General features: G+C 26.2%; 1 protein-coding gene across 1 annotated transcript in view; it reads right to left on the bottom strand.

The window, feature by feature from the left end:
• The window catches only part of LOC107071408 (virus-induced RNA 1), a 54,002-nt gene extending 45,816 nt beyond the window's left edge, over positions 1 to 8,186 (bottom strand). Inside the window, exon 1 of the mRNA XM_015330391.2 lies at positions 7,769 to 8,186. Coding sequence (XP_015185877.2) covers positions 7,769 to 7,835 — 67 coding nt within the window. The 5' untranslated portion in view covers positions 7,836 to 8,186. The remainder of the gene's footprint in view (positions 1 to 7,768) is intronic.
• Between the last annotated feature and the right edge of the window lie 18,980 nt (positions 8,187 to 27,166).

Raw genomic sequence — 27,166 nt, 5'->3', positions numbered from 1 at the left:
ATTGATATTTATTTTTATTGTAAAAAAATATTTTATGGTTAGAGAAATATAATTTGATATAAGTGATAACAAAATTTTAGTTTAATAAAGTTATTTGTATCTCCACACGAGATATAATAAAATTATAATTAATTTTTCAATAAATAATATTTTGGTAATACTTCTTTGTATATTTTATAATAATTTTGGATTGTAAATACTCTGCTGAGCAATTTAACTTTTTCTTAAAAATTAATCTTTTTTAGTGATCAAATTGATATTAATATAAAAAAATAATAATTTTGAAATATGTTTTTTCTCTGTAAGAAATTGGAAGATATTGTATTACAAGAAAATATTGATTGTTTATAATTTATAATAGTAATTAGAATACTTGACTGTTAATTATAATAACAATTCATATTTGTTTATAATACAAAGTTTCCAAATTCTTATACAGCAAGCAATAAAGAATTTTTAATGTTTTCAATTGAACATTTGATTTGTAGAATAACATTCTATTGTTAAAGAAATATAATCTTACATAAATGATAATCAAATTAATCTCACAAAAGTATTTGTATCTAAAATATATTAAACATATAATACTATTATTATTTTTCTAGTTTATACATTGTTGATCTTTACTTTTGAATTTTATAATAATTTAAGATGATTCAATCAATTTTCTCATTAGTTATATTAAATTTTAGTTTTCTTACAAAAAAATCTTGTTTTGTAATCAAATTGATATTAATACAAAAGTTTAATAATTTAAAAATATGTTTCAGTGTAGAAAAATTTGAAAATATTGTATTTCAATGAAATATTGATTTATAAAAATTTACAATGGTGGTAGGAATATTTTCACTGTCAATGTTCAATTATTCATATTTGCTGAGAATATAAAGAGTTTTAAAATTTATATACAAAAAGCAATAAATGATGTTTACAGTTTCGAATTGATGTAAATTTAATTGAGAAAGAACATTTTATTGTTAAAAAAAAAATTTGTCTTGCAAAATTATTCCTATATATATATATATATATATATATATATATATATATATATATATATATATATACTATATAACTTAAGATAAGTTAAGTATAGTAAAAGAGTTAAGATACATTTAAAAATATTATTATATTATTTTTTTTACATTTGTTCATTGCTGATCATTCTTTCAAATTTTATAATAAATAATTTGTTGAAGATTGATTAAACCAATTTTTTCATTGGTTATATCAAATTTTAGTTTTCTTAGAAAAAAATCTTCTTTCGTGATCAAATTGATATTAATATTAAAGTTGAATAATCTTTTAAAATATGTTTTAATATATAAAACATTGAAAAATATGATCTAACCAATAAAATATTTTATAAATTGTTTTAAATTGACAGTAGTGATAATAAATATTCCTGTAACTTACTGTATATTCGTAATAACGAAGCCAGTCACGTGTTACGACTGGAAATGACGCGTTTTGTAGAATTCAAAAGGTTCGGATAGTGCCCCTTGGCGATCGTTTCCACTCGAATGTATCTCTCTCGAGAGGTATACATGGACGAAAGAAGGGAAAGATAAAGAGAAAGAGAAAGGTTTTAAACCCTCTTGTCCTGTGTGACTATCATATCAAAGAAAAATAAACGTAGCGTGGACGAGGAAACGATCCTGCAATAGTATACCTTTACTAAACGTTATACGAGGCTTCAGATTCCTGTCAAAAAGAAGAAAAAAGAAAAAGAGACAAAAAAAGAGAGAAAAAGAAAGAAAAAGAGAGAGAGAGATAAAAGAGTTTTAGGTATACTTTAATACTAGATTGTCGGACTGAGTGAATTTCATTGATTTAAGTTTATTTTTTTGTATTGCTATATATTTAGGAGAACCTCATTAATTTGTTTTAAAAATATATGTTGATTTAGAGAATTATATAAAATGTATATAAATTTTAATTCTTTCTTTTCCTCATGTTTCTTTGGTCCCAAAATATAATATATACTATATACCTATTTTGATGGGTGTGTTTAAATTGATTCATTTAAGATTTTTTATTGATATATTTATATTTTGGAAAACCTTAATAATTTGTTTTGAAACATATGCAAATACTAATTTTTGTCTCTTTCTACACCTTAGGTCCCAAAATATAATAAATACTATACCTATTTAGATGATTGTTATTTAAATTTACTTATTCAATATTTTTTATTGCTATATATTTAGGAAAACCTCATTAATTTGTTTTAAAAATATATGTTGATTTAGAGAATTATATAAAATGTATATAAATTCTAATTCTTTCTCTTTCTCATGTTTCTTTGGTCCCAAAATACAATATATACTATATACCTATTTTGATGGGTGTGTTTAAATTGATTCATTTACGATTTTTTATTAATATATAATTTGGAAAACCTTAATAATTTGTTTTATACAATATTTGTATAATATAATAATGTTAAATAAAATTTGTATAATAATATTGTATAATTAATATTTTAATATTTTATAATATTTTGTGTAATATTTGTTAATAATTTGTTTTTAATAATTCTTTCTCCTCCCTATTTCTTTGGTCTCAAAATATAATATATATTATACCTATTTTGATGATTGTTATTTAAATTTACTTATTCAAGATTTTTTATTGATATATATTTTGGAAAACCTCAAAAATAGTTTTAAAACATATATTGATTTTTAATAGAATTATATGAGATATATGTAAATACTAATTTCTTCTCTTCCTTAATTCTTAGGTCCCAAAATCTATATACATATATTATACCTATTTTGAAGAATGTTATTTAAATTGACTCATTTATAATTTTAGTGCTATATATTTAGAAACACTTAATTCGTTTTTAAAAAATGTGTTGATTTTTAATATGAATTATATGAAATGTATGCAAATACTAATTTTTTTCTTTCTTCACTCCTTAGGTCCCAAAATCTATATATATTATATCTATTTTGAGGAATGTTAGTTAAATTGACTCATTTAAGATTTTTTATTATTATATATTTAAGAAAACCTTAATAATTTGTTTTAAAAATGTATGTTGATTTTTAATATAAATAATGAAATGTACACTAATTCCAATTCCTTCTCCTTCTTAATTATTAGGTCCCAAAATATAACATACACTATACCTATTTTGAGGAGTGTGAGTAAAGTTGACTCATTTTTAAAGTTAATCGTATTATGCACACCTAACCTATTTCTTATGGATAAAAATCAAACCTAACATTACAAAATCTGCTAAAAATGTATTTTAAAGATAGAATATATATAAATGTAAACATTATTTCGAATAAAGTTTCATTAAAAATTCTGTAAAATGTAATTTTTATTTTATTTAAATTTCAATTTTGACGTTTCAATAAAATAAATTCGGTTTTAGGCTAAATGTGGACCCAACATCCGGCAATTTAATGTTAAATAAAATAAATCAAATAGAATTAATTAAATTTGAAATCGTAAAAATGATCGAGTAATAGAATTATAGACAAAAAAATTTCGATTATGTAACTCATAACCCAAAAAGAGAAAGAAAGAAAGAGAGAGTAAACTATACTTCAAAATAAATAAATCGAAAAAATAATGTGAGTCAAATTTGTAACTGTATAAATGATATAGTAATAGCATTATAAATGAATAATCGATCATATGAATCAAAATTCAAAGAGAAAAAAAGAGAGAGAGAAAGAGAGAGAGTTAACTATACTTTTGAATAAATAAATCGGAAAAAACAATGTGAGTCAAATTTGCAACTGTATAATAAATGGTATAGTAATATCATTATAAAAAAATGATCGATCAGGTGAGTTAAAATTCAAAGAGAAAAAAAGGAGAGAGAGAAAGAGAGAAAGTTAACTATACTTCAAAATAAATCGAAAAAATAATGTGAGTCAAATTTGTAACTGTATAAATGATATAGTAATAGCATTATAAATGAATAATCGATCATATGAATCAAAATTCAAAGAGAAAAAAAGAGAGAGAGAAAGAGAGAGAGAGGTAACTATACTTTTGAATAAATAAATCGGAAAAAACAATGTGAGTCAAATTTGCAACTGTATAATAAATGGTATAGTAATAGCATTATAAAAAAAGGTCGATCATGTGTGTCACAATTCAAAGAGAAAGGAGAGACAAGAAAAGAAAGAAAGAAAGAAAGAGAGAGAGGGAGTTATCTATATTTTAAAATAAATAAATGAGGAAAATAATGTGAGTCAAATTTCTAATTGTATAAATAATAAATAAAAATATATAAATAAAACATAATGATAATAAAAAATAATAAAATAATAAAAAATAAATAATAATGTGAGTCACAATTCAAAGAGAAAGAGAGAGAGAGTTAACTATACTTTAGAATAAATAAATCGAAAGAAAAAAAAAGGAAAAAAAATTAAGTAAAAACTTGTAATCTTTGAGATGATTGATCAAGTAATAGAATTTAAAAAAAAAAGTTCGATTATGTGATTCACACACAACCTAAAGGAAGAGACAGAGAGAGAGAGAGAGAGAGAGAGAGAGAGAGAGAGAGAAAGAGAGAGAGAAAGAGTTAACTGCACTTTAAAATAAATAAATCGAAAAAAAGAAACAGAAAAGAAAATTAAGTAAAAATTTGTAAATCGTAGTAAGATGATATTATAATAATGCATTAACGAAAGAAGGTCGAATATATAGGAGAGTGAGAAAGAAAGAAAGAAAGAAAGAAAGAAAGAGAGAGAAAGACGTTCGTTTATTGGATTGAAATGGGCACCACACCTTTAGACTCGACTTTAATCTTCTCCTCCTTGATTCGCGAATCGTAAACTCTTACGACACTTAAATTAGCTTCCAGTCGATACATATCCTTGCTAAAGTCCGCTACTCCGTTGCCCATGTCGTTCTCGATATTATCATTCTCTTCTATCTTTTTTATTCTTTTTCCTTATACTTTCGAGAAAAGGTCACCACTATCGTTTCTCTTTTCTTCATTTTTTATTCTTTTTAATTTAATATCGTATTTTTGCATGTTTATAAACATCGTATATCGATCATTTTTTTTTTTCAATTAGTTGATCGAATATATATGCATAATGAATCCATCAAAAAAATCGTATATACCACGTGACTCTTATAACCTAACCTATATTTGAGTATAATTTACTTCTTCTATTTTGTTTCTTTTTTATTTATGACATTTAAATGTATATGAAAATGTCAATGTGGATAATCTTTTGACTTTATTGTATATATATATGTTTATCAATTTATTTCTGTTCGAATGTTTAAATCGATCGTATTTTTATCGATAACGCCATTTTTTTTCCCTCTGACCGTGTCAAGGAGGAAAATAAATAAAATCGATGTAGAATAACAGCTTAAGTATTAAGAGAAAAATGATTTTAACACATTATTACTTTCGATAATGTTAATAGATATCTTTTTTTTTTTTAATTTTTTATGATTTATATTATTATCATTATAATTACATCGTTTTGCTTTCGATACATTTTATTCTTATAACGTATTGTTTCATTTAATTATGTTTTACATTACAATATAAAATATAAAATTTAAATAAATTGTATTAATAATTATTATCAAAATATTTTTGAATTTAATTGTAAACATTTTCAAAAATTTGAAATAATTATACTGAACAATTTAAATATGAAACGTACCAGAATAATATATATTTTTACCAGGTAGTATATTAATCAACGAGAGATGAATAGTTAAAATTATGAGATTAATATTTGAAACGTAAATTAAATCCGGTAGAACAGCATGACTAACAGTATAATAGTTTTTAAAGTACAGGAAGAGATAAGAACGAGGATAACTTTGAACATTATTGTTACTGAAAGTAAAGTAGACTTTTTCAAAAAAAAAAAAGTAAATCAAAAGTTATGTATTTAAATCACTGGATTTTTTCGTAAATTCATATATTATCTAGTTAATTCATAAAATATCTAATTGAAATGTATAACAAAAAATATAATTTTCCCAAAAACGTTTAGTTATTTTATAAATTAACTGAATTGGACACTTTAACGGTAACATGCATATCAAATATGTCGGTGAAAGGCTGAATATTTAGGTTTATTTTTATACAGTAATAGTTCGGTAATAATATATCAATCAATCATGTGAATATTGACATTCTACGATTTAACGTATATATATTAAGCGTAGCAATTAATTCGGTGCATTTAAAAAAAATATATATATTTAGTATATGTTCGAAAAGTTTTCATACATGTATTATTTTTTGAAATATTTTAGGTTAGGTTTTCAAATAATTGCGTTGTTGAAAAAAAAGATATAGTTAATGATTTTTACATGCAACAAATTAAGCGTAGCAATTAATTCCAAAAGTTATCATACATGTATTATTTTTCGAAGTTTTTTAGGTTATTACCTTGTTCGAAAAAAAAAAATTAGTTAACGATTTCTATGCAACTAATTAAATATAACAAGACGCCATTATTCATGGCTATCCTTAATATATATAAAGATAATAACGTTATTTTTTTATCCTATTGCCGTGTCAAGAAGAAAGAAAAAAAAAGAAACAAATCGATACAAAGTAACAGCTTTAGATAGAACAAGATTTAAATTTACAGTAAACTCGTAGTGTATAATGCGATTAATTTGCTACACATTGTACGAATTCCTAGGGAGAATATACAAATTCGTCGTTTATTTTTTTATCTTATTATCTTACAAATATATTTATAAATATTTAAAAAAATTCTTCTTTTCTTTTTGGTAAATTATTTTCAATAAGTGTTCAAAATTCAAGAAAAAAAAAAGAGAAAATATAAAAACAAAACAAAATCATTACAGTCAAATAAGTCACTAATTATAGTACGATTAAAATCTTGATCAAAGTAAATTTGATTTTTAATTATATGGCGGGGATTAAAGAGGAGGAAAGGGGGGATTGATGGGTAATTCATAAATTTTTTTTTACTAGTTATTCTCTTTATATAAAAAATATGAGTCGTAATATATTTTATAAACGCGTTACAGTAACTCCGTGTTATACCTGAGTCTTCTGTATATTTATAAATCAGTGATTTAATTTATCGATAGTCGTTTGAAGATACAACGAGAGAAAATTCAAATAAAAAAGTCAGATAATTATTATCGATCATCGTAACTCACATAGGTCGAAGTTTATACCAACAAATAAGATAAGATAAAAAAAAAACCGAAAGGGGAAGTGATAAATCATCGATGTTATTCAAATGTTCTCGATGTTGTAGCAAGGAAACGAAAATAATATTTTGAAAAAAAAAATTCTCATATATAAGATTACTTCTAGAATATCGATGTTTGAGATATTAAAATAAAAAAATAAAAAAAATAAAAAAAATAAAAAAAATAAAAAACGAAAGGTAAGAATCTTACGACGTTTGGGTTTATTTTCGTCGAGATGAATCATCCTAAGGATTGTTTTCTTGTAAAAAATAAAAAAAAAAGAATAAAAAATAGGCAGAACGAATTAAAAAGAGGAAAAAGTATAAAAAAGAAAGTATTAAAAGAAGAAAGAAGTATAAAAATGGTGGATATGAGTAAGAATAAGAAAATAAAAAACAAAACAAATAAACCCCACCCTCCCTTGTGTGACATTTGATTGGTAAGAATATTTCAAACGAATATTATTTATTACATCGTTGTATTTTAGTGTATAAAATTAAATTATTGTATAAAATAAAGGAAGAAAGAGAAAGAAAAGTAAAGAAAAAGAAGCCAAAAAAAAAATAAAACTCTGACTCACCAGGAAATGCATAAGAAAATACAAGGAAGCACGTAGCGATGATAAAAATATTAACAAAAATCTTCATGGTTGTTGGTTTTGTTGTTGTTCTTGGTAGTAGTAGTGTATTTTTCTCTTCACTTTATCGAGTATATTGGAGAACCAAAAAAAAAAAGAGAAAAATAAGAAAAAAAAAGCAAATGAAATTCTTTTGTTTGTTTTTTATTTTTCGAAAAGACGACGAATATGGGTGGTTTTTGTTTTTTCTTTCCTCGAGAGAAACCAAAAAAAAAAGCAAACAACCTCTTCCTCGTCTAGCAAAAAGCTGTTTCAAGAACGGTGATTGAATTCGTACTGACGATGAGAATTACCGAGTAGAATCGTTGGTTGGGTTTTCTCGCGCACAGCTTTAACTCCCCACGAAACGAAACGAAACGAAACGAACCAACTACTACTACTACTACCACTGCTACAACACTAATATTCGTTAGAATGAAGGAATCAAGGTCACTCACTCGTTCGTTCGTCGTCGTTCACTCGCTCATTCTCCCCCCACCCCCACTAACCCACCACAACTCACTCCACCCCACTCATATAACTCGGTTAAAAACAACTTCACAGTCTTGTGGCGTAGAATGCAGTTTGTCCTTTGTCATCGTCGTTGTTGTTGTCGTCATCGTCACCACTATCATCGTCATCGTCATCGTCACCGTCGTTTTCTCGTCCTTTTAAAAATCACTTTTTTGTCTTTGACCGCGCTACGATCTTCGTCGCGATTCGCTACGCTCAGCCAATCACCTAGCCGCTGCTACACCGATCACGTGACTCACGCCAAGTCACGTGACTCCTTAGTTCGAGGCTACTTGGAGCGTAGTTCCCCGTTCATTTCGTTTACGTTCGTCCTTGCGAACGGTCGCTTCGGCAATAACCGGTTATTTTTATTTATGGGAATTATTCATTTTCATTTTTGTTTTTATTTAACCCTTTTTTGAATGCTATGAACACGCATATATATGCGTTTTGTGAAACTTATTAGCGTGATTTATAAAACACATTTAACGTGTTTTTGTCAATAATAATGTAAAATAATTGTAATGTCTTGGTTTTGAGTATATTTATTATTGTTTTTGAGTCTTTGTTATATAAAAATTATATTAATAAAGAAAAAACTTTGATTATTAATTATAATTTATTTTATTAGAAAATTTAATGTTCTATTTTTGAAGTGAAAACTTCTTTAGAATGGGAGTGATCTGAAAAGTAAATAAACGCGGTCGGTAGGAAACGGAGCTATGTAACGAAGCTATGAAACGGCTGCTATACTAAATAATGAGAGAAAAAGAGACAAACATATAGGATTTAGCCTGCGAGAGAATGAGACGGAATATAGCTATACAGTTTTTCCTATTCTCGGTCTCCTCTTTATGCTATGCTTCGTAGTTATCGCTCCTGGTTGTATATGTGTGTGTTTGTGTGCGACTGCATACTACAAAGCGTGGACCCATATTATTTTGATACTCGGAATGTTTGTAGGTAGGAGCGATAGAAAGGTAGAAGAATAAACAGAGATAAGCAAGTAGGTATGCGATAAAAGTATAAGGTCCAAACCAACTGACGGTCCAAATAAAGAAAGAAGGTGCGTGGTCTGTTTTTTTTTTTACCAAACGTGTCATTTCTTTTCTATTTAACCCCTTAACATACAACTACGGGCATAGCCCGTGTACGATGATCGGGTCAAACGTTAATCCTACGGGCATAGCCGGTAGTACGATGATCACAATATTTACGTTTTGCTCGATCAGTGTATTACTCAAGTCGTGCGAATGGCTCAAAGGCTGCGCGAACTTGTTTACGTTTTCGGCCCTAAATTCTCGAATATAAGTCGTAGGTTAAGGGGTTAAAAATGTTTCTATTTTATTGAATAATTATTATTAAATTATTTATTTCGCAAATATTATTACAATTAACAATTATGAAATATATAGAATAAAATAATTGTATTGTCTGCAATATTTTACAAAAAAAAAAAAATTGATTATCAGATACATGAGAGAAAAAGAATTATACAACATTGTAGAATATTTTTTTTTATAAATATTCAAAGACATGTTTTTTGATTATAATGTTTGCGTATTTAGGAAATTTATACTAATCTTTCAATAAAATAGAAAAGTTTTTAAAATACAAGAAACTGGACACGTGACACAAACAAATAAACCTTATTTACTTTATATTTCCAATAAAAATAAAATAATATAACTTATTTTACAAATATAGAAAAAAAAATATAAAAAATAAATTTAAAAAAATTTTTTTAATATTATAAAATAAAACAACGGAAATGATAAATAGATTTTAAAATCGTTATAATTCAAAATCCGATGAAACGAAAAAAATACGACCACAATTGTTCCCTTCTTTTACAGCATCTACAGGTATTAGTTGCAACACAAAAAGAAATACTTGTGTGTGCTAACCCATTATAAAGATATCTCAAATTCATAGAAAGTGTGAAAAGTGTAAAAGAAAAAATTCATCTACCTGAGTTTCAAAAAAAAAAAATATATATTATATTTACTTAGGTTAGGATAGGATATCTTTCCACCGATAAACATTCTACCATTTTTGTTTCTATCTACATCTATCGCATTCGGCATTCCATCTTGATAGATAGAATTTTGAAAATGTTAGTTTTTGTCATCTATTCCACCCAGAGACCATACCGGTGATCTTTATTATATATGGTAATAATATTATAATAAATAAATCCTACAATTATGTTACTCTTAAAACTGTGCATTCGTCTGATTTTCTCGAAACTTACATCTTTGAAGGTTTCACTTCTAACACGTGTGATCTGCACACATGATTTTTTTTTTATTATTTATATAATAATAGAATATTTAATTTGCAGAAGAATAGAATATTAGTAGATTTATGTCTATTTTTATTATTATTAAATATATTTTTCTATTATAAATAATTTCTTATTAGAATTTAATTCATAATATCAATTAACGGATACAAACACATTTATAATTTTTATAAATTTAATTAATATAAATGTAAAAAGTATTTAGCATTGAAAGAAGGTTAACATATTAATTTGTTTGTTAAATTTCGTATATAGGGTGTTCAAAAAAATTCTTCGTGACTAAACTTTTATTATTATTTAGGTCAAATAAATGAAAATCGTTTGTATATAATTTATATTCCTAAAATGTTTTATCATTAATCGTTAGAATTATGAAATAAAATGAATGATTAGAACAACGGATATTTTTGATTTATTTTTTTTTTTTTATTCTTTATATATCTGGTTGCATGCAGACAAAACATATCAAACGATCTTTATACTAGTTTCTCCTTTATTTGGAATGAAAAATACAGAAACACGGCCTACTATGGGTTTTTCCTTTTTTTTTGTTCTCGACAAGTTCTCACGTGACATCGTTTATTTCAAAGATAAACAAATCATAAAAAGGTACACTCATTGTCAGTTCAATACTTATCGTACGATGCGTCAGAAATTCCGAGAAATAGAATCAGATAAAGAAATAAAGAAGAAAGGAATCATTTGCTTTTTTTTTCCTCTTTTATTTTATATAATTTCAATGGAAAAAAAATATCTACGTTTTCAAAGATATTTATGAATTATTGTAACAATTGTAAAAAATATTCGAATAGTTCGTAAAATGCAGGAATAATTCCATTAGTTGAACTTTTTCGAATATTTTGATTGTATTGAAAATAATATAGGGTGTTCCTAATGTATGGATAAGTAGAAGATTAATATTAATTAATTATTTAAATAAATAATTTTCTTCGACAAAACCATAAGTAATTATTTAATTAATATTAATACGGTTTTGTTGAGAGTAGAAAAAATTTGTTCAAAGACATATTTGTAAAGGAAAAAATAAAATACAAATAAAATATTTTAAATAAATACAATACATATATTTTTTTTTCTCGTACGTATATAAACTTTACGGACACCCTATAGTAAATGTATTTCAAGTAAATTCTCAAAGTTCGTCATATATTTTTATTATTTTTATTTTGTTTATTTTTAATAAAAAGCAACTAATTAACATTTTTTGCAGATATAACAATAAATTATTATTGTTCGTAATATAAATTTTTAATGAGAAACATTAAGTATTATAGAGAAAAGTATGTATTTTATGAAATAATTAGCAAATTATTACATACTGTTAAATATTAATATTAAAATAATTAATAAATTCTCAAACACTAATGAAATTTTCTGTCAAAAGTGTAGTTGGTGAATTTTGTCTGATCACCGATGATTTTTAAACGTTTTCTGATTTTTATTTATTTAACATTTACCATGCTTATAAAATGTTTTTTTTGTTTTCACATTTAATTGTACATTTGGGTCGATTATTTTGAAAATAGTCTAACATCATTCGTCAATTATTATTTTCCGGTTGCACCTGGTTATTGTACAACTTCATGTTATGTATCAATAAAGCATTTGTGGTAGCTTATATTTTGAGTAAATATGATAATACTTTATTGTAAATAAAATGAGACAAGAAGATTTTGTATAAACAAAATTATTAGACGACGCAATTTTGAAAAGGGTAAAGAATTCTGATGAAGAATCAATCAACTGATTAAAGATATTTTGGATGCGTTTTGTCAGGAATGAACTGTATCAAATTTTCTACAAGACATCAATGAATGAGAATGAAAATTTGAAAGACCTGAATTTATTACCACGTCGGGGTAGACCAATAAAGTTCGAAAATATTGTATTGACACCCCTATATAAAAATATGAGACAAATTACAACAACAAAATTCAAGGATATAATTAACCTATTACGATATATACTATCGGAACATCATGATTTCTTCAAATCCCTTTCACACACAAAATGTACATGAGTAGTAAATTGTTTTGTAGGTTATGTTTATAATTTTGTACGTTAAGTAGCAAAAAAATGTTTTGAATCGCATAAATTATGTTTCTGAAGTGTTTTAAAGATATGTGAAATAAATTGAGTATTGTTTTTTTTCAATTTGAAGCATCTTAAATTATGTTGAATGGAGTTGGGTTCCTTCGCAATTTTATAACAAATCAGATTGTTAATTTTCAAAGTGGCCTAATTTTATTCGTGGTTAGAAAACGCATATTATTCACATAATAATTGCCACTATTTTAATAGGAACTATAAATTTAACACCTTTAGATACACTTAAGTAGTGTAACTCGTTAATATCTTGTACGTATATTTTTAATTGCATTGAAACATAAATTCTTTAATATCTCGATTCGAACATAAATGGAGTTAGGCCACTTTCAAAATAAACGGCTCAATTTTATTTTTTCTAAATTTTTTCATTATTGCTATATTTCTTTTTTCTTATTTATTTCATAGAAAATAAAAGAAAATCAACTTTTAAATTTTTGAATAGAAAATTCAAAGTTAACACACTATCGGCGGGAACGTCGTGAGTTTGACTCACGCGTGTAGCGGGCTAGAATAAGCAAAATATGAAAGCAGTGCACTTTTTAGAAAACATGTTATATCTTCACATCTAATAGTAGGATTTCAATGAAATTTGAAAAATAGGTATCAAATAGTATTTCGAAGATGTAGAAAACTTAAACTCAATTCTATGAAAATCAATCAACTGAATTTATGCTACTTTGTAAGCACGAAACTTGCAGTGTTAAAATAGCACATTTCATAAAATTATTATTTTTTCTTAGAAATTAACAAATTTAAGACTAAACATTGGTCAGGCTTTACAAAAAAACAACCAAAAACATCATTTCTGCTCAATAATTAGTGACAATGAAAAAAAACAAGCATTAGTAAGTGTTTTACTGAAACTTAGCTTACGTTCTGCATAAAACGTATTAATACGCGACCCGCCGACCAGTGCCAGTCTGTGGAACGGGTAGAACTACCCGACCTGCCGATAGTATGTTAATACAATTATGCAAATATTGAATAATTGGTTATAGAATCAAAAAAATATGCAATAACGTAACAAAATAATCGACAAGCAAGTATTCTAACTAAAAAATCAAATTTACATCGACACGGTTCGAATAAGTTTGCCGAGTAAATTAAATTAAAGACAAATTATTGAACGTTTATACAAAAATCTCAAATATCATTTCGGGAAATTTAAAATTGAAGAAATTTTTAATGATACATTTACAGAATGATCGAAAGATTTTTCAATACGATATTGAAATCAATTTTATTTATGTCAAATCTAGTAACGTGAAAAAATTCATTTTCGTTTTATAAATTAATTTTTTATGAACAAACCATTCTATTTTGCAATAAGAAATTTTTTGAGAAATAAAAAAAAATAAAGAAAAATTATGGTTATACATTCTTATGTATATATATATATATATATATATATATATATATATATATATATATATATATATATATAATTAAATAATATATATAATTAAATTTAAATTAAAAATAAATATAATTAAATTAAAAATTATATATATATATATATATACTAGGGTTGCCCCGGCCACGCATTGCTATGGCTAATAAATATATAGATAGATCTGAACTACGCACATAACATTTGTCTTCTTTTTCTCTTTTTTCTTAATATCGAACCAACTGCGCATGAGCGGTAACATAAGATCACCACTTACTTCACATCATATAATTTTACATTGTCTGAATATACGCACATATCATTTGTCTTTTTTTTCTTTTTTTTCTTAATATCCTTTTAAAGGAAAAATAATTATGGTGGGTCACCCTTATCACTCAGGGGTATAAGAAATATACGAAAAACTATTCTCATACCTACCGAATATACACAAAAAATTTCATATAAATCGGTCAAGTCGTTTCGGAGAATAAGAATAACAAACACTGTGACAGGGGAATTTTATAGAGATAAGATATTTAATATTTGAAAAATTATGTTTAATTTAATATTCTCATATCGGTTGTGCATATTCTTGGTTTAATTGTATATTTAATAACAAATAGTACAATAATTATATTATTATTAAAATAAATATTAATTATTTAATAAAAATAATCATATTTTCTATGAAATCTTTGTATATTCATATTTGTAAATATTTATCAATTTTATTTCATATTAGAATATTATTTTGTAGGTTTATCTTAAGTCAATTAAATTAAAATGTAGAAACGTATCCCTATAATTTCTAGTTTATTTCAGTAGTTCTTAATTATTTACTGGAATATCGGATATCGAATGTGTATTGAAAATTTGGTGATTTTTCTTTTCTTTTTTTTTTTCTTTAAATTCAATTAGCAGATAGAAGATAATCGTCGAGTATAGGGTGAGAATTGTTCGGTAAAGTGACATTAATGCTATTCTTCGATAACACAGAGACCATATGAAAGCTTTAATCCATGAAAGTTAATAAGACGAACGAGTTGGTTCTGTTCAGTTCGAGTTAAATCGATTGTCATTTTTTTTTCTCAATTTGTTTTAATACTAAATTACCGGATATGTTGGGTTTAAGTATACATATTTTATATGAAATTAGTCAATTTCATTCAAATTATCAAAATTGAAGTTTTTTTTTTTTGCAAAACAAAAATACAATTTTATTTTAACCTCTTATCTTAACAATTTAATGGCCTTACGTTTACGCAGTAAAGCGTCGCCGGAGGGCGGTGATATTTTTGAAAAATTAATTTAAAAAATCTTTATTAAATTCACGAAAAAATTAACATAGAAAAAAAAACAACAAGAACAATTTAAGGTAGTACCCCCCTGTGTCGATTTAAAAAAATCGAATTTTTTTTTTACATATTTCGTAAGAAAAACGTTTCAAAAATATGCTTCGAAAATTTCAGACCGATATTCAAAGTATTCTCAAAGTTATAACCGAAAATATGGAGCGCGCCGTAGTATGTATAACTCAGAACGGCTCTATTTTGTTGCCTCTATTTACTGTCTGTTAGGTATTGTGTTGTTGAAAGCAATTTTTCGAATAAAATAATTGATGTGATAGTAAAATCAAGCATATGTAATGCATGTCAGTATTTAGCAACAAAAAACCTCATCGAAGCTGAGAGTTTATCTGAAGATCAAAAAAATGAATGCACAGCAAATCACGAGGGTAGCAGTGGCAAAATGGAGGTCGACAGTGTTTCTGAAATGTTCAAGCGTTCTGAGGAGCGTTATGGTTTGAAATACGTTAAATACATTGGTCAAACAGCCAGAAATTACGTCGACACCGTTGATAATGCTCATATTTTGAGAGCGAAAAATCTACAGAAGCTAACTCTAAAGAGGCCAAAACCTACGTAGGGTTCTCAAAGCTGTTTAAAATGATAATTATGAGGAAGCTGAAGGACTACTGTATGCACCAGGCATAGCAGAATAATGTTAGTATAATTTTTTTATGAAAAATCTGTTCTCAAAACTTTAAACGCGTTTTTCTCGAAACTACGTTTTTGAAATTTTGCGGAAGCACTCACTAAAAACTATAGAACCGATTAGGCTAAAATTTTTACCAGTTATTCTTACTTTTACTGCTAGGCAGTGTCAACAGAGTAAGGTTGCTCTGGGTGCCGGGTCATAGTGGCGTTCAGGGCAACGAAAGGGCGCACGAGCTTGCCAGACTTGGAGCTTCCCGGCACGATCTGGCAAGCCAATGCCACATCAGCGTGTCAGAGGGGCTCATGCGGTGGAGGTCTAAGAAGTGGGCTACGGACTGCTTCAGGGATCTCTGGGTGCAAGGCCCTGGCATGAGGCACACAAAGGCTCTGTTTTCAGGGCCTTCGGAGGAGCTAGGTACCGAGTTGATCAACCTGGAGCGAGCCCAATTGAGGCTGGTTGTAGGATTGGTCACCGGGCACTGGCACCTTAGAAAGCACCTTACGCGACTGGGCCTTGCACAAGACTCGGTCGGCGGCAGGTGCGGCGAAGGAGAGGATACCCCCCTCCATCTCATAACTCAATGCATTGGGCTCGCGAACATCAGAAATGATGTCCTTGGGACCACCGCCAACAACTTCGACCTAGTGGGCTCAGGGGCGGCCAGACTCCTGCGCTTTGCAAGGGAGTCGGGGTTGCCCGCGGGACCACTACGGTCATAGGTTTTTCCCCGCAAGGGGCCCAGGTACAATGGTCCAGAGACTGAGCGCCCGGGTAAACAAACCTCAAGGGGGAAAAAAAATGTTAAATCGAATACTCGTTAAAATTTTAAATATTAAATAAATATTTTATTTAACATTACACGTATATTATTTTTGAAAATAAGACATTTAGTTTTTTAACAAAAAAAAATTGTCCATTTGATAATAAAATATTTTATTTGTGTACAAACAAAATATACTTTAAAAAAATATATATATTTTATTTGTTTGAAAAATTATATTTATAAGAATAAAATTATTTATATTCTTTGTTAAAATTATATCCAATAATATTTCAAGTAATGTGTCTTAGTTGAAGCATACTAAACATATTTGTGCTAAAACCAGAAATATTCGCAACGAAGTATTTTCTTTTCCTTCGTATTACAAATATACATGTAACCTATATTTTATCTTCTTCACTTTAGTTATACTTAAGATTATCAAAATACAATATTTTATTTCATATTTTACGTTATCAAAATGTAATACATATTTCATGCTTCAGTTTTAAGATTATTCAAATAAAATATTTTAAATATTTTATTTGATGTTTCACATAGATAAAATAAAATATTGATTTAATGCTTCATAAATTTTACATTAACAAAATTAAATATTTTATTTACTGAAATTACATTTTTTTTTTATTTAAAATAATTATATTTTGTGTATCAATTTTAATGAATTTATATATTCCAAATAATATTTCAAATAGAAATTATTCAAATATTATCCGACTCTGTTATTTATCGAATTACCCTTGAAATAATTAATTAATTATTTTCTTGTATATATATATATACAGTGGGTGTAGAACGTATTCGTACACCGATCAATTTGAAATAAAATGTTAAATTGTAATTTATTACCTAATTTGTAATAAACGATGAATTTATACATATTCTTGAAAGTCTCTACAATAGATGTAATGAAACAAAACAAATTAATTTTTTTTGAATAAAATTGACATGGAAAATGAACAAATTGGCAGAAACATACGAGCAATAAGTACTCATACAGTTCTTATTTTGAACTATTTACAAGAGAGTTCCTGTATGAACTATAATGTAAACACATCACGCGTGATTACTTTCTAGTTATAATTGACCTAGTCAGTATGTTTGTAAGCATTATCAGCATCAGTTGAGTTCAAAATTTGTAAAGATCGAAAATTATTGTTGGAAAATGGGACGAAAACGTGTGGAAACAAGGATGGAAGAAAAAAAAATTATTATTAATTTACATAATCAATGTAAAAGTTTATTAGAAATATCGCGAATTATAAACAGACCTCGATCTACTGTACAAAGTATCATTGATAGGTATGGATTAAGAAAGAAACTGTAAAATAACTTAATAAATGAACGTCCACAGAAAATTAATTAGTACACTGGACGAGTTATCACAAGAATGATAAAACAGAATCCAAAGATAAGTGCTGTAAAAATAGTCGAACATCTTAAAAATAATTTAAATATTGATATATCCTCTAGTACTGTACGTAATTTTTTGCAAAATGAAGGATATCATTGGTTATGCCAACACCAACTGCACTCATGCAGCTCCAAACAAGTACAGAACCTCCACCGTTTTTCATTGTGGGTCGCAAGTTTTCTGGTTTCAGGATGTTCATTTTTTTCCTCCATTCAGTGCAGTGTCCATCGAATCCAAAAATATTAAATTTACTTTCGTCTGTTAAAATAACTCGATTCCATTACTCCATTGGTCTGTTAATGTTATTATTTGCGAATTCTAATCTTTTCTTCCTATTCATTTCATTTACGAAAATTGATCGGTGTACGAATACTTTTTACACTCACTGTATATATTTTCAACTAACATTTATCGTTTAAAAGATACTCAATTTACTTGTGTTCATACTTTTTTTTCTTTAAACAGTTTGTTGAATATCCCGTTAGAATTTAAAAAGGTAGAAATGTATTTTTAAAACGAAATCAACCAATATTTGTTAAACTAATTAGATTCTACAGTTTTTCTCCAAATAATTAACACCTTTTCGTCAATTATGTTACGAAGAATATCAAAGAAACATAATTCTCATTTCTTCTCAAATTTCTTCCTAGATAATTTCTATTTTTGTTTTTTTCTATCAAATTCTATTTTGTGATTAAATAAAACAACGTGAAAATTTGTTCGTATATTTAATAATTATTAATCAATTGATTACATTTAACTTGTTTAAATGTTAATTCAGAATATGATTTAGATACAGTTGACGAGTATACTCGTTGTCTAAGATAAAAAATTATTATTTGCTACAAATATTCGTAATTTTAGGTAAAATGTAATTCAAAATTTGATTCGATTATATATGTTTCCTATTTGTATTACCAATAAAACTGTGTTCAACACAATTCAAAACAAATCCGTTTTGATGATGTGACATTTGTTAAAACAACCAAAAATGTAATCCGTAAAAAATCAGAATACCCGTTACACGATCTACCAAGTGACACTTTGCTTTGCAAAAAAAAAAAAACCATACCGAAATCTAACGAATTTAATCCAATTATATTTTCGTCTTTCATTTGTTGTTTCTTTTGTTAACTAATTCGATTATATTTTTTTTTCAGACATTTTTCGTAAGTTTATTTCAATAACAAGGAAGTTTTCAAAGAAGAAGTTTTTTTTTTAATTTTTTATAGAATAAAAATTGTAACTTCCCCTTCAACGCGTTTTGTTTTAATATTTTTTCGACAAAAATTGATAATATAGGAACATTTCAGTTACGTTATACGAGAGGTATGTATGTATACACGTTATTACTTCATTTTAATTAAGCATCCAGTTGAGATATTTTTTTCAAATGAAATTCCACAGTTAACTGATTAAAGATAAACCGGTAAAAAGGAATTAGTCAGATTTTTATTTAATATTTCATTTTCTTTTATCTTCATGATAAATTTGCTTTTATTTTTTATTTTTTTTTTTTGCTGGTTTTATTCAAAAATAATTTCTACATTGAAAATATGATATGTTTCTTTGTTAAATAATAATAATACGTATATATATTTTAATATACGTATGTATATATATGTATATATATTTTGCATATGGTATATATATATAATAAGGAATAATTTATGATGTACGTGAGATTACAGATGAATATTTGGAAAGCTATGATTTCCATTGCAAATTGTTAGTATCGTAAACGAATGCGGAATTAGAGGTAAACACGGTGTTAAAACGAGCTGTTACGAAGCTTTACGAATAACATCGTGGCTTTTATACGATATCAAATACTCGGTATAAACACCAATACGCAATACATTTTTTTTCTTTATTGTTTTATTTTACGAATTACATACAACGTTTGACGAAACGTTGCCAAAGTTTTGCCAAAACGTGTTCACTCTTTTTAAAACTTGTAAAATAATAAAATATATATATATATATATATATATATATATATATATGTATGTTAGAGTTAGTTTGAAAAGTAATGTTGCAATTATTATAATACACAACTATTGTGTGATCATATATACAAAATTTTCAAACGAATCGGATAATATTTGTAATAGTTTTTAAGCAGTCGTTGGAAAGATCCATTGAAACGAGGTCACGAAAGTATCTGAACATTCGCTTTTAAAACTTTCAAGGATAAAAATATATATATGCCAGACTACAATTCTGAAAGTAATATTGTAACTATTATAAGATACAATTATTAAAATCTTGTATAAATTATTAATAATATAAAACAAATAATGTTGCAAAAATGCATTAAAACAGTGCCACAAAAGTATTTGAACACCTAAAAATCAATCAATTAAATAATATTTTTATAGTGTGATTGAAAACGTTGTTAATTTAGTTGATGAAAAGACATCGTGCAAGAAGATTTTGTGCTTCGCTGTAAATATTTGTTTATACAGTATCAATGAATTCTGAAAAATCAGAAACACAGATATACTATAAGATATAATTAATGTTAAAATAACATAAAGATTAAAAATAGAATTAGCAAATATGTATCTACAATAAATTATATTATTAAAAATTCCAAAATCGAAGAAACAATTATGAAGAAACATCGTATAAATCAGTCAAAAAACTAACTAGTAAACAAGAGAAAATGATTATAAGCGGAATCCAACAAAATTCCGAATATTTCGGCTACAAAATTCGTAACAAATGAATACTAACGATTTTAAACAGGATATTTATTTTGAATTATGTCAAAGGATTTTTACGCAGTTATGATTTTAATGGTAAAATTCCACGGACGAAATTATTCATTAATAAGACGAATCGAGTTAAACATTTAAAATCTATAAAAGAATATATAAATAAAGATCATTCTTTTTTTGAGGATAAAGTTATATTTTCTAACGAAAACAAATTTAATAGTTTCATATCGAATGGATGTCGTTATGTTTGAAAAAAACTCAATTTAGAAACAAATGAGAAAAATCTGCTTTCTACTGTAAAAAATAGTGATGGTTCGTGTGATGTTGTGGGAGTTTATGGCTGCAAACGGCACTGAAAAAATCTCGTCTTTAAAAATTGCATCTTAGACAGGTATAAATATTTAAATATTTTCAAAAATAATTTAAAAGAATATTGTGCTGCAAAATTGTTGGTATTGGAAAATGTTTATTTCCAATAAGACAATGATTCAAAGCATACGATCAAAATTGTAATAGACTGACAATTATATAATACACCACGTGTATTACATACACCCCCAAACAGTCCGAACGTAATCTCCTTTAAAGATTTACAGGTGAAATTTGGCAAGAGATTACAAAATTATGAAAAAACTTCAAAAAATGTTTTTAAGCGAAGATTTGTAGAAATATGGAATTGTATCCCATTTACAATAACCGAGAAGTTAATACACACGGCATACAACATCGTTTCAAAGCCGTAATATAAGCCAACAGAGGTTAAAATAAATATTAATAAAAATACGGTGCGTATTATTAAATATATTCGAATACTTTTGTGAACTCATTTCAATGCATCTGTATAACGAATGTTTAATAATTTCTACAGATTATGTCCGATTCGCTTCAAATTTTGCATACATGATCTCAATAGTTGCTGTAAATCACCGTATACCCCATTTTACAGATTAGTTAGAATAAATTTTTTTCTATTATTAAAGTACAATTTATTAAGAGATGGTAGGAGATCAAATTTTATGTGGAACGACATGAACATAAAGGAAGAGAAAGTATGAAATAGATCCTATAGTCAATTGACAGTTAAATGAGATTATGGAAGGTTCTAGGTTAGGATTATGTGTATTAATATGATGTGATACGTCGATCGATACTTATTATGAGATGCGTTTGTTTATGAAAAGATGAATGAGGGTGTGACATACCTTGAGAGTGTTCGATATATCTTAAATGATTGTTAATTAATCGAAGGAAATGCATATTGTTATTTAAAAACGCGGATTATAAGTTCGACGTACCGTTCTTTTTGAAATCCACTGTTAGACTGGGTCTCATTGTCCTCTACGAAAGTCAGTTAAAATTCTTTTATTGATTCTTGTTAATATGACTTTCCAATTAGTGTTAACGTTATACATATGTAGTTTTCGAGAAGTCATATAATCAACAATCAATAAAAGAACTTTAACAGAGGACAATGAGACAGTTTAACAGGTGATCTCAAAGAGAACGGTACGCCGAACTCATACTTCGTGCTTTTAGACGAGAGTATACATTTTTTTTCGATTAATTATCAATCATTTCAGGTATATCTAACACTCTAATATATTTTACTAATATTTTGAATTATTTAAACTAAAATAAATTTGTTTTTATGTTCCTTACCAGTGATGACTTTGAACTGAAAATTTTCATGTAATAAAATATCAAATTGAAATTATTTAATGTTCAAAGTATTAGGTCTACCAAACAAACATTAGTTCAATTTTTCGTCACTAGGGGTAAGGCCTCATTTCCTAAAATGGAATATACAAATTGTCACCATGTTGGCAAGAGTTCAAAAGTAATTAAATTAATTAATTGTTTAATTTATGAATAATTTATTATTTTATTTTAGTTTAAAAATGGACAGAAGTTTCCTGTAAACCTATTAATAAATATGTCATTTTTAAGCAAATGTACTTTATATTATTCATATTTTTATGGATATTAAACTGATTCTGGTACTAAAATAAGAACATTGAAATAATAGTAAAAATACAGGATGATCAATTATTATTTATAGAAAAACAGGTATTTTTCTTGTTTTTACAGTTACATCAACATGTACGATTTTTAGATGAAGCCTTTTTCTTTAAATTAGTTTCGTATTTGTTTAATTTACTCGTTATAAGTAAATATTTCAATTTTAATTCATTAAATATATAATTAAAATATTATATGTATTTATTTCTAAATATTCTTCATTCTAAAGATAGTATATTAATAGTTTTCAAGGAAAAATCTGGTAAACGTAACTATATACAATTTTAAAGTACAATTACTGTATATATAAATCAATTGATTATTTTCTACGTGATAATACGAGTTTCACTTCTAAGTGAAGGCCACGCACATTCTTTTTTATTCAGCCATTCAATTGTATTACGGTTTCTAATTGAATCGCTCAGAAGTCAATGAGGTTTAATTTAGAAAATAAAAATTGATAATGTTTTTTTTTTTTGATACATTGGTTTGAAAACTTTTTCAATTTATTAAAAACGTAAGTTTATATTTATAGTTAATAAAATATTATTTATTCCATTAAAATTAAAAATAATCAAAAAATATGAAAAAATGGGCTTTGACCGCATTGACTACTGGATGACTCAATTATTAGTTTCTCTTCATTTTGGTTTTTGAAATGAAACTGAAAAATTTGATCTGTTAGAGAAAAGAATAAAAAAAAAAAATAAAATGAAAAAAAAAATAAAAAGAGAGAGAACGATCGGTATTTGAATTCTTTCGTTTGATTCAACGTGCTCGTATGAAAAGAAAGGAAAGAGAAAGAGGAAAAAAAAAGTTTAAACCTATTTCTGTCTCTTTCTCTGTTGAGCACAAACAATGGGTAAGAATGAAGCGTGCAAGAGATCTCGTTTGGCATATTTCTTCTATTCGCTTGGAGCTATGAATGCAGAGACCATTATCGATGACGTTTATCGGCTACGACTCGTCGAGAATAAGGATGTTGTTTGTTTGCTTGCTTCGGTTCGTTTCTTGCTTTGATACAGACAAACATAACCTATTAAACCACGTCAACCTGAATATTCTGCCATGTTTTAATAAATATTAACCTCAAAAAAAAAAAAAAAAGAAAAAGATATAGATGAATCTATAAAAATAATAAAAAAAAAATGATTATTCCTTTGCGAATCAAGTTTCCTTCTTTTTTTTATCAATATTGATTATTTATTTGATCATTTTATTTCATAGCAATGATAAATGTTGTTTTTTCGTTTCGTTTCGTTTCTTACTTTGATATAGACAAACATAACCTATTAAACCACGCCAACCTGAATATTCTGCCATGTTTTAATAAATATTAACCTCAACAAAAAAAAGAGAAAGAGATAGATGAATCTATAAAAATAAAAAAAATAAATATGATTATTCCTTAGTGAATCAAGTTTCTTTTTTTTTGCATTTATCAATGTTGATTATTTATTTGATCGGTTTATTTCATTGCAATGATAAACGTTTTAATTTATAATTAATACTAAACCATTCAGAAGCAGACAAATGCACGAGTTCTTTAATTTGGTAAAAATACTGCAATTTGGAAATATATTAGGTCTACCGGAAAATTCTGTTCATTTTTAAAATAAAATAAAATAATAAATTATTTATAATTTGAACAATTAATTAATTTAATTACTTTTGAACTCTTGCCAACATGGTGGTAATTTGTATAATCCATTTTAAGAAATGGGGCTTTACCCGTAGTGACGAAAAATTGAACTAATGTTTGTTTGAACGGACAGAATTTTTCGGTAGACATAATATAAAATAATTATTATTTATTTCTAAATAACAGAAAAACGTTTTGTTCAGTATACAATTGGGTAAAATATTATTCTATTTTAAGGTATATGTTTTTTTTTTAATTTTATAGTAGATCATTTTTACCTATTTTACGTAATACCTAGGTCAGAATTAGTTCAATTTCATAGTTAGGTTCGAATTCTCATACCAACATGAGAATTGTTAGTAGATTTATTGTTAACAAAGAAATTTTTTAAAAAAAATATCCCACAAGAAGCCTAATTAACGAGGCGAGTATATTCGTCAACTGTACCAAAAACAAAGTTTTGGATTGACGTTTATACACGTTGAATACAGTTAAATAAAATAATAATGTTACAGTTGTTAATATCATTGTTTATTGTTTTTTATTATTATTATTATTATTTTTAGTTATAACAATATATTTTATTTTTAGAATTTTTTTATCTCGTAATTGTTCTTAATAATACTCATGTGAACGTAAATAGAGTTAGGCGTGTTTAAACGGTTTCAAGAAATCTTAAAAGAATTACTTCATTTCTTCTTATTGTTAATGTTTGTTTACGTTTAAAATGTAGAAGGAAAGGATTGGCTCTCGTTCGAAGTTTTATCGTCGGAACACGTGCCTTGCATTCTTTGTCAGAGGATTATAATTCCAGTTAAGAATTCAATGCCAGATAATACGTTCGAATAGTCCGAGAGAAATTCTTTTTAGTTTATTTTATAAAATACATTCAAAAAACAAAAAACAAACCTGTTCGAATAAACAAAGTGTGAATTCTTTCATCAATTTTTTTTTGTAAATAAATATTTATTCATTACTGGAAAGCAATTCTTATTTCTATAAGAATAAATAAAATAAAGAATAAATGGAAGAAAAATAGTTTTAAAAAAAATAATTATAAAAAAATGTTTAAGACAGTGTGTTTTAAATGATAAAATATTATTAAATAAATCAATATTTTATTGATAAGAATTAACAATTAATGATCATTCTAATTTTATAATAAAATACATGATACTGAAGATTTTTTGATTTTTTAAACATTTTTTGAACATTTAAAAAAAAGAAAAGACCTGTGATATCTGAATTATTAACAAGACCTATAGTAATTTTACTCATGAAAGATTAATCAAATAGGCCGTTTATTTTGAAAGTGGCCCATCTCCATTTTCCAAAAAAATCAAGTTAGCTACCGTAATAGGTTACATTTTTACGTGATCTTTTCATTCTAAAGCAATTTGTTACAAATATATTTAAAATCATGAAGATTTTGTAACAAGAAAATTTGCCGATTAACACAATAATAAAAAGTTTATTTCGAAAATCGCCTAATTCTATTCGTCATTTATTATTTTTCGGTTGCACTTGATTATTGTACAACTTCATGCTTTGTATCAATAAAGCATTTGAGGTTGCTTATATTCCGAGTAAATATGATAATACTTTATTGTAAATAAAATGAGACAAGAAGATTTTGTATAAACAAAATTATTAGAAGACGCAATTTTGAAAAGGTTAAAGAATTCTGATGAAGAATCAATAAACTGATTAAAAATATGTTGCATGTGTTTTGTCAGGAATGAACCGTATCAAATTTTCTACAAGACATCAATGAATGAGAATGAAAATTTGAAAGACCTGAATTTATTACCACGTCGAGGTAGACCAAGAAAGTTCGAAAATATTGTATTGACATCACTATACAAAATATCAGACAAATTACAACATCAAAATTCAAGGATATAATTAATCTATTACGATATATACTATCGGAACATCATGATTTCTTCAAATCCCTTTCACACACAAAATGTACATGAGTAGTAAATTGTTTTGTAGGTTATGTTTGTAATTTTGGACGTTATGTAGGTAAAAAATGTTGTAAATCACATAAATTATGTTTCTAAAGTGTTTAAAAGATATGTGAAATAAATTGAGTATTGTCTTTTTCAATTTGAAGCATCTTAAATTATGTTGAATGGAGTTGGGTCCCTTCGCAATTTTATAACAAATCAGATTGTTAATTTTCAAAGTGGCCTAATTTTATTCGTGGTTAGAAAACGCATATTATTCACATAATAATTGCCACTATTTTAATAGAAACTATAAATTTAACTCCTGTATATACACTTAAGCAGGATGACTCATTAGTATCCTATACGTATATTTTTAATTGCATTGAAACGTAAACTCTTCAATAAATCGATTCGAATATAAATGAAGTAAGGTAACTTTCAAAATAAACGGCTCATTTTGTTCAAAGTAAAAATATTCACATATTTAATAAT

Source organism: Polistes dominula, unplaced genomic scaffold (assembly GCF_049000335.1).
Source record: "Polistes dominula isolate Pdom_NZ unplaced genomic scaffold, Pdom_raw_medaka contig_78, whole genome shotgun sequence".
Classification (NCBI taxonomy): Eukaryota; Metazoa; Arthropoda; class Insecta; order Hymenoptera; family Vespidae; genus Polistes; species Polistes dominula.
Note: the sequence above shows the minus strand (reverse complement) of the source record. Positions and strands in the feature narration are given on the sequence as shown.